The 18,505-nt window shown below is 46.8% G+C and overlaps 1 protein-coding gene and 1 long non-coding RNA gene across 9 annotated transcripts in view; one reads left to right on the top strand and one right to left on the bottom strand.

Moving 5' to 3' along the window:
* Positions 1-18,505, bottom strand: part of LOC137547308 (uncharacterized) — a 135,837-nt gene that overhangs the window by 32,484 nt on the left and 84,848 nt on the right. The window contains exon 1 of one of the 6 annotated variants that reach the window (XR_011026559.1): positions 6,885-7,230. The exons of 3 other annotated variants lie outside the window; for them this stretch is intronic. This is a non-coding gene — a long non-coding RNA (uncharacterized lncRNA). Of the gene's footprint in view, positions 1-6,884; positions 7,231-18,505 lie in introns of those variants that run through there. 2 more of the 6 variants (XR_011026557.1, XR_011026556.1) reach the window with 2 other exon arrangements.
* The window catches only part of LOC137547307 (transient receptor potential cation channel subfamily V member 3-like), a 100,866-nt gene that overhangs the window by 27,579 nt on the left and 54,782 nt on the right, over positions 1-18,505 (top strand). For all 3 annotated transcript variants that reach the window (XM_068270753.1, XM_068270754.1, XM_068270755.1), the window contains one exon: positions 8,982-9,158. In XM_068270753.1, the coding sequence (XP_068126854.1) occupies positions 8,982-9,158 (177 nt within the window). The remainder of the gene's footprint in view (positions 1-8,981; positions 9,159-18,505) is intronic.

Here is an 18,505-nt window from a genome sequence, read left to right on the forward strand (position 1 = left end):
GATTTGATCTGCACTCTGACTTGTTTATATAGGAAAATAATTTTGGCAGTACTTTATCACCTACTTTTTGGTGCTTTTTCAATTTCAGAACAGTAATTTTAAATGGTAAATGAAAAATTATCTCCTAGGAAAGTTAACAATTAACAAACCTGTTCTCGTGACTCCCTAACAGTGCATGTTTTGCAGTCACCTCCGCTATACACAGGTGGAGTAATTAGTGTCTCAGCTCAATGGAATCCACCTAGCTCAGACACTGATTACCCCACCTGTGCATAGGTGAGGTTGTCTGCAAAACATGCACCGTTGGAGAGTCACAACAAGGACAGGTTTGAGAAACACTGTTCTAGGAGGAAAAGTGAATTGAATAAGGGCCCCCTCTGATCCCTCAGAATGCTCTGGGGCAGAAGGCTGCACAGCTAAATAGCCCAGGCTAAATATTCCTCACTTCAGGGTTAGTTTAAAAATGCATTCTATTTTTGCATAATTCTGCACTTTGCACACATTTTACAACTTGCAAAAGTGTGCAGGAATGCCAGGGGCAGCTGAGCAGAATGTCTCCCCACAGGCCATGTCAAACAAATGTCAGTACATGTGCTTTGAAAAATAGGAAGAAAGACCGAGAGCCAAATCTAGTGAAGTATGTCAGACCAATTGATGGAAAAAAATTGTATTTGAAAATATACTCACAAGTGTGGGTCACCATGCAGGCGACCACTGAAAAAGCAGGTGGGGAGAATTATGACCTGACCCCACTCAGGTTTAAAAAGTCGCTCTCTATAGAAGGAAAAATGGGGAAACACCCCTCCACCTAGGGTGGACAAGATATGAGTAGTATTTGGTAAATAGAGGCGCCAGAATAGGATAAAACGAGTTAAAAACCGTAAAATGGAGGGGGTGGGTGGATCCACTACCCTCACATAAAATGACCAGGCTGAATTCAAGCCGTATACAATGTAAAACGGTATTTATTGGAGACTAATAAATACCGTTTTACATTGTATACGGCTTGAATTCAGCCTGGTCATTTTATGTGAGGGTAGTGGATCCACCCACCCCCTCCATTTTACGGTTTTTAACTCGTTTTATCCTATTCTGGCGCCTCTATTTACCAAATACTACTCAAATGTCAGTACAGCCCGCTGGCAGGGCCATTTCTAGATATTCTGCTGCCTGAAGCAAACTTTGGAAGATGTATGTGTGTGTTCTTTTGATAACTGGTACCAATGGTCTGGTGGGCACTGGGCAATACAACAGGACCCAGGGCCGGTTCTAGACTTTTTGCTGCCTGAGGTAAACTTGCAAGGATGCCCCCCACCCCGATTTGAAATGATTGCACTGCATCCAACAATTTACTCTGCTTCATTTAATGTTCTCACATGACATGCTGCAGCTCAACACAGTAGCACACTGGCTGGCTGTGAGTCTGTGACAAACAAACTGCTATCCTTCAGCCATTCCATCTCAGTCATGACAGCAGTGCCACCTCCTCCCTTCTGCTGTGCAATTTCAATGAAACACTGCTATTCTCATGCCTTCCCCTCCTTACTCACAGTCAGATTCCTCACACAGCACAACAAGCTGCTTTTCCCCAATCATGACCTCTTCACCTCAGTCTCCTCTTGCTCCTCCTCCTACTCTGACTGCATGCTGTAAGTGTAAACACAGTACACACATGCTGCCCCGTAATCTCTGCACCTGATGCAAATGTTTTACCTTGCTTCATGAGAGAACCGGCCCTGACAGGACCATCAATAGGTCAATCAGTGCACTGGATCAGTAGAAGCGACCTATCAGATGTCACTGCTACTGATCGAGTGCAGTGATTGGCCCAATGATGGTGCAGTGGTCCTGCCCACAAGACCATCATTACCAGTGAGCAAAAGGAGCAATCACTGGGCCCCCTGTGAATCTTTGGATGCCCCCCCCCCTTCCTCGCACGCATGGTGTACAGAAACTGCATACAGAAAACTGACAGATAAGTATGCTCCCAGTCTCGGCTTATTACACTTACTCTGTCCTTTTCTGATGGAGCAGAACTGGCTCTGCAGACTTCTCCAGTATCCCTACAGTACAGAGCACTTGAGGGGAGGTAGAGAGGTTGGCGGCAGAACTGGCTCTGCAGATTTCTCCAGTATCCCCACAGTACAGAGCAATTGAGGGGAGGTAGAGAGGTTGGGGGTGGGGCACTGTACACAAGACCCTGCTGCACACTTAATAGGCACTATCTACAAATCTACGTCTGTAAAACTTTGTATGATTTCTTATCAGAAGCAGAGCAGAGGCAGACATTAGAACAATTGCGCAGAGAATAGAAAGCCTTTTCTCTCTGTGCCCTTAGTTGTTAGTTTAGGGAAAATAAACTTCTCCCCCCATGGGGCCCTCTGCTGCTTCTGGGCCCCCCTGCGGCTGCATCCCTTGCAGGGTCTTTTGTTACGTCCCTGCTTGTCAGATCATAAACCTAATGCTGGGAATACACTATGCGTTTTTTTCCGCTCGATTTTCCGCTCGATTGATTTTGCAGCTCGATTACAGCTCGATTCTCCAATCTTCTGCTCGTTTTTTTCTTATAGTTTTCCATTCACTTCTATGAGAAATCGAGCGGCAAAATGATCGAACGGGAGATCGGACCTGTCGGAAATTATCTATCGAACCATCTATTTGCGGCAGAAACGAACTGTGTATTCCAGGGGCGGACTGACCATTAGGGCACTCGGGCACGGACCGAGGGCCCGTGCTCAGGGGGGGCCCCGTTAGACAACCCTGGGCAGGAGGGGAAGCAGCCAGTGAAAGGGAACTATGGGAAAAGCGGGGAAGGGGGGAAGTTTCCCCCCCCCCCCTTCCCTCACCTTGGGGCCCCCCTTCCTGGCTGTCCCCTCCGGAATACTGAAGTGTCGCACTGTCGTTCAGCGGCTGACAGCGGGTGGAGACTTACTGCTGTTACAGCCGGCTGAGGGAGCTGTGATCTGTGCGCCGCAAGTCTGGTCTTGAGTAGACCAGAATTGCGGCACACAGATCACAGCTCCCTCCGGTGGCTGGACAGCAGTAAGTCTCCGCCCGCTGTCAGCCGCTGTACGACAGTGCGACACTTCAGTATTCTGGTGGGGACAGCCAGGAAGGGGGGCCCCAAGGTGAGGGAAGGGGGGGGAAACTTCCCCCCTTCCCCACGCTCTGCACACCGCTCCCTTTCACTGGCTGCCTCCCCTCCTGGGGACACCTGGCTACATATACTGGGGACACCTATACACCTAACTACATATACTGGGGACACCTATACACCTGGCTATACTGGGGGCAGCTATACACCTGGCTACATATACTGGGGACACCTATAGACCTGGCTATACTGGGGGCAGCTATACACCTGGCTACATATACTGGGGACACCTATACACCTGGCTATACTGGGGGCTAGGGTTGCCACCTTTTGGGTAAAAAAATACCGGCTTGGGGGTGTGGCCTGGTGGGTGTGGCCTAAAAGTGGGTGTGGCCTGTTACGCCCTTTTTTACAAAATTGCTCAAGATGACTGCCAAAATTGAACAGGAAGAAGAGGGCATGATTACAACAGATTATGGTTGATAATAGGCAGAACATTAAAATATAGAGGCCTATCCATGGTATCCCATAGATGTGACTCCCAGCCTGTGAAGAGAAATTAAAAGGTCCTATCTATGGTACAGCCAGCCATTATTGTTGCATATTTATATAGCACTGATGTCTTCTGCAGCACATTACAGAGTACATAGTCATGTCACTGACTGTCCTCAGAGGAGCTCACAACCTCCAATAGTCAGTCTAATGTCCAACCATATTATTATTATGTATTTATATAGCACTGACATCTTCCACAGCACTTTACAGAGCACATAGTCATGTAATTAACTGTCCTCAGAGGAGCTCACACTCTAATCTTACCATAGTCAAATGTCCTACCATATTATTATTATGTATTGAGCGCATAGTCATGTCACTGACTGTCCTCACAGGAGCTCACAACCTAATCTTACCATAGTCAAAGTCTAATTTCATCCCATATTATTATTATATTTTTACTGTATATATCACTGACATCTCCTGCAGCACTGTACAGAGCACACAGTCATGTCACTGGCTGTCCTTAGGTGCTCACAACCTAATCTCAACTCTACCGTAGACCAGGCTTGGTCTCGCGAGTAACCATGAGTGGTTATTCATGATTTAAATGAGGATTAATTGCTGCAGGTGTGCGGCAGGGATATAAGGTGTTAATTACCTATAATTCCACCCTGCGCTTCAAGGAAGCTGCATGCGTCCTATTAGTCGAGTTGCAAGCCTCACTACAGGCCTCCTTCAAGCCAGTAGGAGGAAGTGCCCATAGTGAGGCTTGCAATGCATCCAATAAGACGCATGCAGCCTGTTTGGAACGCAGGGCGGAAGGCGGAATTATAGGTAATTAACACCTTATATCCCCGCTGCACACCTGCAGAAATTAATCCTCATTTGAATCACAAGTAACCATTCGTGGTTACTCGTGAGAGCAAACCTGCCGTAGACACAGTATAATGTTACCATCAAGCTTAGAGGAATTGTGAGGGAGAAGACCGCTGGAGAAGACCGGAGCTGCAGCGAGGTACACAGACACAGACTGGAAGTAACCCCAGGTAAGTAAAAAAAAAAAAAAAAAAAAGCTTAGTTCACCTAGCAACTCAGGTTCAAATGTAGATAGTTACCTAAAGAGGGGAAGCCTCAGGATCGTATTAAAGGGAACCAGAGATGAACGTTTCACACAAAATAAACATATTAGTTGATAGCTTGTAAAGAATAAATGCTCTACCTGATAATTTTGCCGCTCTGGTGTGCCTTTTATAGTGTTTTTTTATCCATTATTGCTCCAGGAAAAATCAAATATGGCCGCCGGCTCATATATCCCTTCTCCTTCCGGGTTATATGAGTTGTTCTGGATGTGCTGTCTAGGCTATATGAGACTATGCTGCTATCTAGGCTTATGCAGCCTTTCATCTGTGTGCTTTCATTTTGGTATGATCTGCCTGTAGGAAGTGTCACTGATCATAACTGCAGTTTCATTCCTATGAGAATCTAGTGCACACAGGGATCATATTACAGTCACAGGGCTTCTCTCAGGAGCAGCAGCCCCTCCCAGTCATCACAGCTCTCAGTAGATCTAAGTCAGGAGGGGGAAGGCTTGGGCTTGAAAGGACTCCACAGAAGAGTGACTCAGCTATAATGATTCCAGGTCAAACCTCGACTGAATAGTCGATGGATTCTTATCACAGTTGCTAATAGACTAATTAAGCAGATAACAATGAAACTAAAAGCAGGGTAGGTGTTTACTGTCATGTTCCCACTGATAAATGTAATAAAATACATGAGGGTGCTTCATCTCTGGTTCTCTTTAAGGCTCCCCTCGCTGCTCTGATGTCCCCCGTCGCTGAGCACAGCCCTCCTGGAAGATTACCAACAACTCATTGTCACTAATCCTATCGGGGCCCCGCAGCATGCCTTCCTGGATCATGGCCACGCAAACCAGCTCGCACATGCGCAGTAAGTCGGAGCCTCAGACGCCGTGCTACTGCTCAATTTTGGACAGGCTTGTGCGGCCACGATCCAGGAAGACGTGCTGCACAGCCCCGATGTGGGGGCGTCTGCGCTCCGCAATGGGGACCTTTAGACCACCCAGAGAGGAGCCACAATAGGATGCTGAGGATTCGCTCTCTACAGGTTAGGAACTTAATTTTAATTACTTTAAATAACTTTGGCAATATGCACCTAGGAGGGCAGGGTTACATTGCTCTGTCTCAAACAGCCCCAATCTCTCTCCACAGCTCAGGGAAGTAGAGAGCTATTCCTATAATGCAACAATGACACATTTCTGCTAATATAGAACACACAATGATGTCATTAGTGCAATATAGGAATGGCTGTGTTTCCCTGACCTGTATAACAGCAGCACTGGCATTAACCTTGTCTTTCCCTTCTCCAGTCTGAGGCTCGTCTGCTCACCTCTGACATTCCTGGTTCCTTGTGACACCGTATCCACCATCTCACCGACCTCCACTGTCCCCTAATGTGAAATGCCCTCGCACTGCCCGGTGCAGTACATTTTACTTGTCTGTCATTGGCTTTGGCTTCATACATGCGCCCCACCATGTGGTAGCCTAGCCAGCGTATACTTGGGCACATGTGTGACGACACCCATGTAATACCTGACATACAGGTGGGGCACCTGTATGTAGACAGAGCCCAAAGCCAGTGACAGACAAGTAAAGTATACAGCACTAGGGGGAACATTTTACATTAGGGAGGACAGCGCGTTCCGTTGTGTTCGTCCCGATATTGCACGCCGTTACCGCCATGTACCCGATCAAGCAAGTTTACATGTAACCAGTTTCCAGAAACCCGAAATTTTGTTGCATCGTCAATCAAGCATGCTCTTAGCAGCACCAATTATCATCCCACGAGGTCATAATGATCTAATCAGATGGTCGATTTGCCGCAAAGTCGCCTGATGTATGGCCACTTTTAGATGAACCCACGGGAATAGTTTTTAGAGTCTGTGTGGGAATGAAAAGGGAGAAGACTGGGGGAGGAGAAGAGCTGCCTGATAAGAGAGACAGGGCTGCATGAATATAGGGGAACTGATAGAAGCCAGGCAGCTGCAGTGTAACCCTATATACAATTGTATGGGCAGCACTGTATATAATATAACACAGGGGTACAGCAGAGCTTTGCACACTATTATATACAAGTAAGAAAACCTACTCCATTATCATTGCTCAGCACCCATTGAATTAGTGCCTCCCCCACTGGTCACTCGCTCTCCACAGTAGCTCAGGACCAGGCAGCTAAAGTAAACAATATGCCAGCAAACTTTTCACACACTCTCTACCTCCTCCATTTTTACAGGGGTCAGCAGCATCTCCTCCACACTCACTAGCTAGAAGCCAGCCATCTCTCTCTTCCTGCTCAGCCCCGTCACACATGTACACACACAGCAGTGACAGCCAGCACCTCTCGTATAGCAGCAGCATCTCCTGGCAGTCACAGCGCAGCTCCCCACGTGACTGTATCTCTCTCCTCTCCGGCCGTTCTCAGTCTGGGGGAGGAGGAGGGGGAGATGCAGCACATTCCTCTGCACACTGAAGTCAATCAGTGTAATCAGCTCTGCAGTCCGCAGTGACAGGGAGCTGTGCAATCACCAAGGAGGAAGGGGGAGAGCAGGCTGTAGCCTCATCTAAGGTTAGAAAAGTATTGTTATAACAGACCTGGCGTCTCCCCCTCTGTGGAATAGTCCAAATTACCGGGCAGATACATTGCCGGAAAAAACATTTTTCCGGCAGCGGCTTTTTAACTGATTTAACGGCTGGGCCGGGGAGATACCGGCCAGGTGGCAACCCTACTGGGGGCAGCTATACACCTAGCTACATATACTGGGGACACCTATACACCTGGCTATACTGGGGGCAGCTATACACCTGGCTACATATACTGGGGACACCTATACACCTGGCTATACTCGGGGCAGCTATACACCTGGCTACATATACTGGGAGTGGGGACACCTATACACCTGGCTACAAATACTGGGGACACCTACAAACCTGGATACATATACTGGGGACACCTATAGACCTGGCTACATATACTGGGGACACCTATAGACCTGGCTACATATACCGGGGACACCTATCCACCTGGCTACATATACTGGGGACACCTATAGACCTGGCTATACTGGGAACATCTATCCACCTGGCTATATATACTGGGGACACCTATCCACCTGGCTACATATACTGGGGACACCTATAGACCTGTCTACATATATTGGGGACACCTATCCACCTGGCTACATATACTGGGGACACCCATAGACCTGGCTATACTGGGAACAACTATACACCTAGCTACATATACTGGGAACACCTATAGACCTGGCTATCTATACAGAAGACACCTATAGGCCTGGCTACCTATTCTGGAGACACCTGTAGAACTGGCTACCTATACTGGGGGCACCCATAGACCTGGCTACCTATTCTGGGGACACCTATAATCCTGGCTACCTATTCTGGGGACACCTATAATCCTGGCTACCTATTCTGGGGACACCTATAATCCTGGCTACCTATTCTGGGGACACCTATAGACCTGGCTACTTATACTGGGGACACCTATAGACCTGGATACCTGCACTGGGAAAACCTATAGACCTGGTTACTTCCACTGGGGATACCTTTTGACCTGGTTACCTATACAGGGGGCACCTATTTTCTGGGAACTGTTGCCAGATTAACTATTTTTGGGGAACTGCTGCTGCCAGATTAAGTGTATTTTGTGAAACAGCTGCCAGATGATGTGTATTTTTGGGGAACCGCTGCCAGATTGTGTATAATGGGGGAACCGCTGCTTCCAGATTATGTGTATTTTGGGGAACCACTGCTGCCAGATTACATGTATTTTGGGTGATCCGCTGCCAGATCACGCATATTTTGGGGAGCCGCTGCTAAATTATGTGTATTTGGGGAACCACTGCTGCCAGATTACGTCTATTTTGGGGAAACGACTGTCATATTATCTGTATTTTGGAAGAACCTCTGCCATATTGCATGGATTTTTGGTGAAATGCTGTCAGATTACATGTATTTTGGGGGGAAACACTATGGCAGAGTTCAAACTTCCCCGGCAGATCTTTTACACCACTGCTAAGGTCATGTATATTTTGCCCTACCCATGACCACGCCCACATTATGTTGCGTGACCACACCCATTTTTCGGTGCGCTGCGCTACGCACGGCGCAGGGGCTTTTATCATTATAAAATATCTGTTGTCAGTAAATTATTATATCTTAGCCTGTAAAAAAAGAACGTGAAAGGTGGGAAACACTGGTATGGGGGGCCCCATAATCTCCTATTGCCCGGGGGCCCCATGAGTTGTCAGTCCGCCCCTGGTGTATTCTCAGCATAAGCCTGCGTTTTCTTTCAGATTTTCTTCTGGACATATTAACATCAAAGGACAGTGGGAAAACCTGTTTGATGAAGGCCTTGCTGAACATAAACAGCAACACACCGGAGATCGTGCGCATCCTGATGTCATTCGCTGAGAAGCACGGATTCCTAGAGCGGTTTATTAACGCGAAATACACAGAAGAGAATTACAAGGGTAATTACATGTCAGTCACCTTTATAATATCCGATCTTTTTCAGTGCTGAGGAATGTCTAAGGAATGCTTTTTTTCTTTCTGTGTCTTTCAAAGCAATGAGTATTGTGCAACACACCGGGTGGTTTACTATAAATGTGAATGGTGCAGCCACTCCTTAGTGAGTAAATTAACAACTGGAGCAGTTCCTGTGCAGGAACAGAGTAGCCAGGAGCTTGCTCTACTGACAATAAATGAACCGTGTCAGTAAGAATCGGGTCTGCTTTCCAGGACTCAAAGTATTTAGGGCAGGATTAGATTGTGAGCTCCTGTGAGGACAGCCAATGACATGCCTGTACTCTGTAAAGTGCTGCAGAAGATGTCAGTGCTATTTAAATACATAATAATAATATGGTAGGACATTAGACTATGCAGGGCCGGTTTAAGCCACATGCCCCCCCCCCCAGCGAAGTCAGCCCCAGATCCGACTGCTGCCCCTCGTGGTTTCGCATAGACTTCTCCCATGGCCCCCACACATTGTGTAGCTCGGCTGCCTTGTAATAACTCACCTGTATCAGCTGCTCCATCCTGTGCTTTGCCTTCAGCCCTGCTGCCTGTGTCTCCTTCATCCGGCACATGTTACGTGTAAATAACATGCACAGGGTCATAGAGGCAGGCAGCGTGGCTGAAGAGTAGAGATGGCCCGAACCTCTGATTTTCGGTTCGTGAACCGGTTCGCGAACTTCCACAAAAAGTTTAGTTCGCAGGAACTTTGCGAACCGCAATAGACTTCAATGGGGAGGCGAACTTTGAAAACTAGAAACATTTATGCTGGCCACAAAAGTGATGGAAAAGACGTTTCAAGGTGTCTAACACCTGAGTTTTTTCAGTGACTACAAGAGGGAAAATCTTTTTTCAGAAAGACCTTATAGTTTTTGAGAAAATTGATTTTAAAGATCTCCTTCGGAACGTGGGAAAATTAAACGCCCGCCGACTTTAGCAATTAATAGAAAAGCCCCTTTAAAAGTTAGAAACACCAAAATTGCTGGGAATGTTAAGAAGAACAGTGGGAACAAGAGGAAATTTTACAAAAAGACCTTATAGTTTTTGAGAAAATCGATTTTAAAATTTCAATGTAAATTCTCCTTCTGACCGTGGGAAAATAACCCCCGCCGACTTTAGCGGTTAATAGCAAAGCCCCTTTAAAAGCTAGAAAGACCTTATACTTTTTGAGAAAATCAATTTTAAAGTTTCAAAGAAAAAAGAGTTGATTTATTAAAAAAAGAACCAATTCATTAAAAAGAACCAGATGAGTCCTACAGTCGGCCGGGGCTCCGCATTCTGGCTATCCCAGCCTGCATGGGGGACAAGGGGTTACAGAGGCTCGGGAGGGGGGACCCACGCCATTTTTTTCAGATTTTCCACACTCAGCACATAAAAATAATTTAAAAAAACATTTTTTCTTTGAAGGATTTCCAAGGCCACAAATGTGAAAAAAGTTAAATACCTTTTCATAATCCAGATCCATGGAGGACGCCATCCGCGCCCTCCCGTTCATTCTGCCATGGCTCCCGCAGTAATACCGGCCCCGGTCGGGTCCCGACCCCTCCGAACGGGTCGGGTTCTCATTTCCCCCTCAATATGGCCGCCACAGATTGCCGCGGCTGTGCAGTCCGCATAGACGCGATTGCGGCTGCGCAACTCTAGGACCTCCTCCCAATGCGTCCGATGTATGCACGCATATTGATGACGCGGCAGGAGGAGGCCCTAGAGCTGCGCAGGTGCAATCACGTCTGTGCGGACTGCGCAGCCTCGGCAATCTGTGGCAGCCATATTGAGGGGGAATGAGAACCCGACCCGTTCTGAGGGGTTGGGACCCGACCGGTGCAGGTATTACTGCGGGAGCTATGGCGGAATGAATGGGAGGGCGCGGATGATGTCCTCCATGGATCTGGATTATGAAAAGGTATTTAACTTTTTTCACATTTGTGGCCTCAGAAGTCCTTTAAATATTGTTTCCTGCTATCTTTTTAGCATATCCTGCAAATATGGTGTTGCTAGGATGTAAGGGGCCTTTGCTATTAACTGCTAAAGTCAGCGGGTGATAACTAACCAGAGTTATAGGGGTGCAAAAGTGCTGAATTCTGCCATTGGCTTTTATTGGGCTCCCTATTTCACTTTCAAAACTCCCAAATTTTTTAAAGGACGATGGCTCAGCAGTGGCAAATTTTCTAGCATCGTAGGGACTCTTAGGGGGATCATGACTGGTGAGTTTCGGGCCCCTAGGCCAAAGACGTCATAGCCTAGGGTCACAAAAACCTGTTCATTTTGGCAATGTTAATGGTGGCGATTCTGACGAACATAAATCGCAGCCATGGCCGTTAGCAAACTCTGAATCTCACGACATGTCTCATGCAGGTAGAAGGCATATTGTTGTACTTGCACTCCAATGTTGGGTTCCCTACATCTCTGCAAACCAGAGTTACGGGGGTGCAAAAGTGCTAAATTCCCCATAGGCTTTCATTGGGCCTCCTATTTCACTTTCCAAAATCTCACATGTTTTCAAAGGGCGATGGCTCAGCAGTGGCACATTTTCTAGCATTATAGGGACTCTTATAATCGCAGAGCACGCCACGCCAAAAAATGGTCATGGTCATGACATTGTATGGGCGGAGCTAACATAATGATGTAGCAGCGAGGCATAAGAAAGCAGTGTTTACGCCATGATGTGGTCAAACGAGGTTTCGCATCATGGGTGTGCAGAAACTGTGTGATGCTATTTAATAGTATACCGTAACCCCAAAGCAGCAAACATGGCCAACTATGACCATTAAATAATAAATGCAGCAACAGCTACCCCAGACACCAGAAAATAAACGCAATGTGGGCAACATGTCAGCACAAAATAAACGCAATGGGGGCAACATGTAAGCACAAAATAAACGCATTATGGGCAACATTTCAGCACAAAATAAACGCATTGCGGGTAACATTTCAGCACAAAATAAACGCATTGTGGGCAACATTTCAGCACAAAATAAACGCATTGTGGGCACCATGTCAGCACAAAATAAAAGCATTGCAGGCAACATGTCAGCACCAAATAAACGCATTGCGGGCAACATGTCAGCACAAAATAAACGCATTGCGGGCAACATATCAGCACAAAATAAACGCATTGCGGGCAACATTTCAGCACAAAATAAATGCATTGCGGGCAACATGTCAGCACAAAATAAATGCATTGCGGGCAACATTTCAGCACAAAATAAATGCATTGCGGGCAACATGTCAGCACAAAATAAACGCATTGCGGGCAACATTTGCAGCAAAAAATAAACCCATTGTGGGAAACATGTCAGCACAAAATAAACGCATTGTGGGCAACATTTCAGCAAAAAATAAACACATTACGGGCAACATATCAGCACAAAATAAACGCATTGTGGGCAACATGTCAGCACAAAATAAACGCATTGCGGGTAACATGTCAGCACAAAATAAACGCATTGTGGGCAACATGTCAGCACAAAATAAATGCATTGCGGGCAACATTTCAGCACAAAATAAACGCATTGCGGGTAACATTTCAGCACAAAATAAATGCATTGCGGGCAACATGTCAGCACAAAATAAACGCATTGCGGGCAACATTTGCAGCAAAAAATAAACCCATTGTGGGAAACATGTCAGCACAAAATAAACGCATTGTGGGCAACATTTCAGCAAAAAATAAACGCATTGCAGGCAACATATCAGCACAAAATAAACGCATTGTGGGCAACATGTCAGCACAAAATAAGTGCATTGCGGGCAACATTTCAGCACAAAATAAACACATTGTGGGCAACATGTCAGCACAAAATAAACGAATTGTGGGCAACACCTGGGAAAAAAAAGAATTTACTCACCTGACAGAAGTCTCCTCTGGCGCGCAACTCCCCGGACGATCCTCCTGCAGTCTCCCGCGCTGACAGGCAGAGCAGGGCTACGGGAAGATGGCACCCAAAGCCCTGTACTGGAGACACAAATAGTCTCCAGTACAGGGCTTCAGCAGCCATCTTCCCGTAGCCCTGCTCTGCCGAAAGAGGAAGACTAAGGAGGCTGGAGTGGGGCTGCGGGCTATGAACTGGCTCAGTGTCTATTTGACGCTGCAGCCAGTTCATTCATTACGCTGGCCAGAGTCCCGAGGCCGGAACGTCCCGCAGATAAAAGCGGGGCATTTCCCGGGACCTCATGCAGCCTGGGACAGTGGAACCCGAAGGCGGGACGTGTCCCAGGTAAAGCAGGATGTATGGTCAGCGTACCTAAGAGTCCCTACAATGCTAGAAAATGTGCCACTGCTGAGCCATCGTCCTTTGAAAAGATTTAGGATTTTTGAAAGTGAAATAGGGAGCCCAATAAAAGCCAATGGCAGAATTCAGCCCTATAACGCTGGTTGGTTATCAACCGCCGACTTTAGCAGTTAATAGCAAAGGCCCCTTACATCCTAGCAACACCAAATTTGCAGGATATGATAAAAAGATAGCAGGAAACAATATTTAAAGGACTTAATAATAACTAAAATAATAATAAAACATTTTTTTAAAAGACTTCCAAGGCCACAAATGTGAAAAAAGTTAAATACCTTTTCATAATCCAGATCCATGGAGGACGCCACCTGCGCCCTCCCATTCGTTCTGCCATGGCTCCCGCAGTAATACCGGCACCGGTCGGATTCCGATCCCTCCATACGGGTCGGGTTCTCATTCCCCCCTCAATATGGCCGCCACAGATTTCCGTGGCTGTGCAGTCCGCATAGACACAATTGCGGCTGCGCAGCTCTAGGGCCTCCTCCTCCCGATTTATGCACACATATTGATGTCGCCGCGGGAGGAGGCCCTAGAGATGCGCAGCCGCAAATGCGTCTATGTGAACTGCGCAGCCGCGGCAATCTGTGGCGGCCAAATTGAGGGGGGAATGAGAACCCGACTCGTTCGGAGGGGTCGGGATCCGACCGGTGCCGGTATTACTGCGGGAGCCATGGCGGAACGAATGGGAGGGCGCAGATGGCGTCCTCCATGGATCTGGATTATGAAAAGGTATTTAACTTTTTTCACATTTGTGGCCTTGGAAGTCTTTTAAAAAATATTTTTTTTTTATTATTTTTATGTGCTAAGTGTTTGAAATCTGAAAAAAATGGCGTGGGGTCCCCCCTCCCGAGCCTCTGTAACCCCTTGTACCCCATGCAGGCTGGGATAGCCAGAATGCGGAGCCCCGGCCGACTGGGGCTTCGCACCCTGAGCTATACCAGCCCGCATGGTCCATGGTATGGGGGGGCTCCGGGGGGGAGCCGGCGGCCAAGCCTTCCCCTCCCCCCCCCCCCCCCCCCGGAGCCCTTGTCCAATCCATGGACAAGGGGCTCTTCCCCACCTCCGGTGCCCCAGGAGGAGGTGGAGGTGACGACTCCCTGGCGGGGGGGGGGGGGGGGGGTTTCATGGTGGCATCTGGGAGTCCCTTTTAAGAAGGGGACCCCAGATGCCCACCCCCCTCCCAGGAGAAATGAGTATAGGGGTACAAAGTACCCCTTACCCATTTCCACAAAGGGTTAAAAGAAATACAAACACAACCACAAGAAAAGTATTTTATTATTCTAAATTAACCATAAATACTTACCTATACCTTTAAAAAAAATTCCCCCGAAAATTTCCTCGGTAAACGATCCAACGAATACAGTATCCTCTTATCTTGCGATCTTCAATTAAGTTGATTGAATATCTCCGACGCCTCCCACATAGCAGAGAATGTGTCCTTTGGGACGCATAAGGATGCATAGCCGCCTGCTCCCGCTGTCCCATGGGTGCACCGGGTGCCAGCCTAGGTGAGGGTGACAGGTGAAGGCAGGTGGGGAGAGACAGCAGGAGCCGGCAGCTATACGTCCTGCTCAGGACGCATTCTAAGCTATACTAACGGTTCATGAATTATCCGATTCTTTTTAATGAATCGGTTCTTTTTTTTTAATGAATCGACTCTTTTTTTCTTTGAAACTTTAAAATTGATTTTCTCAAAAAGTATAAGGTCTTTTTGAAAACATTTTTTTTACTCTTCTTACCACTATTCCACTTAACATTTCCAGCAATTTTGGTGTTTCTAGCTTTTAAAGGGGCTTTGCTATTAACCGCTAAAGTCGGTGGGCGTTTAATTTTCCCACGGTCAGAAGGAGATCTTTATTTAAAATCAATTTTCTCAAAAACTATAAGGTCTTTTTGGAATTTTTTTTTCCCTCTTGTAGTCACTGAAAAAACTCAGGTGTTAGACACCTTGAAACATCTTTTCCATCACTTTTGTGGCCAGCATAAATGTTTCTAGTTTTCAAAGTTCACCTCCCCATTGAAGTCTATTGCGGTTCGCAAAAGTTCCTGCGAACCAAACTTTTTGCAGAAGTTCGCGAACTGGTTCGCGAACCGAAAATCAGAGGTTCGGGCCATCTCTAATGGAGTCTGCATGGAGTCATATATCAGAGGAACAGAGCCTTGTATATGTTTTCCTTTGTGTGCACATAGAGGACCAAGCATTAAGCCATATTTCCTACCAGTCCGGTAGGTTTAGAGGTATTAATTTTGGATTCCCATGCCACCATATACAGTACTTATATTTTTTAAAAGTTGAGGGATCTGGGAATGTCAAGACAGAGTAAAGTCTTGAAATCAAGCCCGGGTTCCCTATCAGACTCTAAAAGCATATTCTCACACGTGTTTAGAGGGGAGGGAGGCACATTACCCAGTTCTTTAAACAAATAGGATCAAATCTGTAAGTATTCATGAAATTTATGGTTAGGGATAGTGTTGGGCGAACACCTAGATGTTCGGGTTCGGGCCGAACAGGCCGAACATGGCCGCGATGTTCGGGTGTTCGACCCGAACTCCGAACATAATGGAAGTCAATGGGGACCCGAACTTTTGTGCTTTGTAAAGCCTCCTTACATGCTACATACCCCAAATTTACAGGGTATGTGCACCTTGGGAGTGGTTACAAGAGGAAAACAAATATTTGAAAAAGAGCTTATAGTTTTTGAGAAAATTGATTGTAAAGTTTCAAAGGAAAAACTGTCTTTTAAATGTGGAAAATGTCATGTTTCTTTGCACAGGTAACATGCTTTTTGTCGGCATGCAGTCATAAATGTAATACATATAAGAGGTTCCAGGAAAAGGGACCGGTAACGCTAACCCAGCAGCAGCACACGTGATGGAACAGGAGGAAGGTGGCGCAGGAGGAGAAGGCCACGCTTTGAGACACAACAACCCAGGCCTTGCATGAGGACAAGAAGCGTGCAGATAGCAATTTGCATTTTGTCGCCATGCAGTCATAAATGTAATACAGATGAGAGGTTCAATAAACAGGGACCGGAAACGCTAACCCATCACAGATGTTCATTGTTCATGTTACTTGGTTGGGGTCCGGGAGTGTTGCGCAGTCGTTTCCAATCCAGGATTGATTCATTTTAATTTGAGTCAGACGGTCTGCATTTTCTGTGGAGAGGCGGATACGCCGCCGATCTGTGACGATGCCTCCGGCAGCACTGAAACAGCGTTCCGACATAACGCTGGCTGCCGGGCAAGCCAGCACCTCTATTGCGTACATTGCCAGTTTGTGCCAGGTGTCTAGCTTCGATACCCAATAGTTGAAGGGTGCAGATGGATTGTTCAACACAGCTACGCCATCTGACATGTAGTCCTTGACCATCTTCTCCAGGCGATCGGTGTTGGAGGTGGATCTGCACGCTTGCTGTTCTGTGTGCTGCTGCATGGGTGTCAGAAAATTTTCCCACTCCAAGGACACTGCCGATACCATTCCCTTTTGGGCACTAGCTGCGGCTTGTGTTGTTTGCTGCCCTCCTGGTCGTCCTGGGTTTGCGGAAGTCAGTCTGTCGGCGTACAACTGGCTAGAGGAGGGGGAGGATGTCAATCTCCTCTCTAAAGTCTCCACAAGGGCCTGCTGGTATTCTTCCATTTTGACCTGTCTGGCTCTTTCTTCAAGCAGTTTTGGAACATTGTGTTTGTACCGTGGATCCAGAAGGGTATAAACCCAGTAATTGGTGTTGTCCAGAATGCGCACAATGCGTGGGTCGCGTTCAATGCAGTCCTAGGCCGAAGAGGTCATAGCCTAGGGTCACAAAACCTGTTTATTTGGGCAATTTCAATGGTGGCGAGTCTGACATACATAAATCGCAGCAATGGCCGTTAGCAACGTCTGAATTTCACGAAATGTCTCATGCAGGTAGAAGACATATTGTTAGACTTGGATTCCAAAGATGGGGTCCCTACATCTCTGCAAACCAGAGTTACAGGGGTCCAAAATTGGTAAAATCCCCCATAGGCTTTCATAGGGCCTCCTATTTACAGTTCCAAAATCTCACATCTTTTCAAAGGGCAATTGCTCAGCAGTGGCAAATTTTCTAGCATTGTAGGGACCCTTAGGGGGAACATGACTGGTGAGTTTCGGGCCCCTAGGCCGAAGAGGTCATAGCCTAGGGTCACAAAAACCTGTTTATTTTGGCTATTTCAATGGTAGTGATGGTGACGTACATAAATCTCAGCCATGGCCGTTAGCAACGTCTGAATCTCACGAAATGTCTCATGCAGGTAGAAGACATATTGTTAGACTTGGATTCCAAAGATGGGGTCCCTACATCTCTGCAAACCAGAGTTACAGGGGTCCAAAATTGGTAAAATCCCCCATAGGATTTCATTGCCTCCCTATTTCACTTTCCAAAATCTCACATCTTTTCAAAGGGCAATGGCTCAGCAGTACCAAATTTTCTAGCATTGTAGGGACCCTTAGGGGGAACATGACTGGTGAGTTTCGGGCCCCTAGGCCGAAGAGGTCATAGCCTAGGATCACAAAAACCTGTTTATTTTGGCTATTTCAATGGTAGTGATGGTGACGTACATAAATCTCAGCCATGGCCGTTAGCAACGTCTGAATCTCACGAAATGTCTCATGCAGGTAGAAGACATATTGTTAGACTTGGATTCCAAAGATGGGGTCCCTACATCTCTGCAAACCAGAGTTACAGGGGTCCAAAATTGGTAAAATCCCCCATAGGATTTCATTGCCTCCCTATTTCACTTTCCAAAATTTCACATCTTTTCAAAGGGCAATGGCTCAGCAGTACCAAATTTTCTAGCATTGTAGGGACCCTTAGGGGGAACATGACTGGTGAGTTTCGGGCCCCTAGGCCGAAGAGGTCATAGCCTAGGGTCACAAAAACCTGTTTATTTGGGCTATTTCAATGGTAGTGATGGTGACGTACATAAATCTCAGCCATGGCCGTTAGCAACGTCTGAATCTCACGAAATGTCTCATGCAGGTAGAAGACATATTGTTAGAC

The sequence above is a fragment of the Hyperolius riggenbachi genome, chromosome 2 (assembly GCF_040937935.1).
Source record: "Hyperolius riggenbachi isolate aHypRig1 chromosome 2, aHypRig1.pri, whole genome shotgun sequence".
NCBI classification, from domain to species: Eukaryota; Metazoa; Chordata; class Amphibia; order Anura; family Hyperoliidae; genus Hyperolius; species Hyperolius riggenbachi.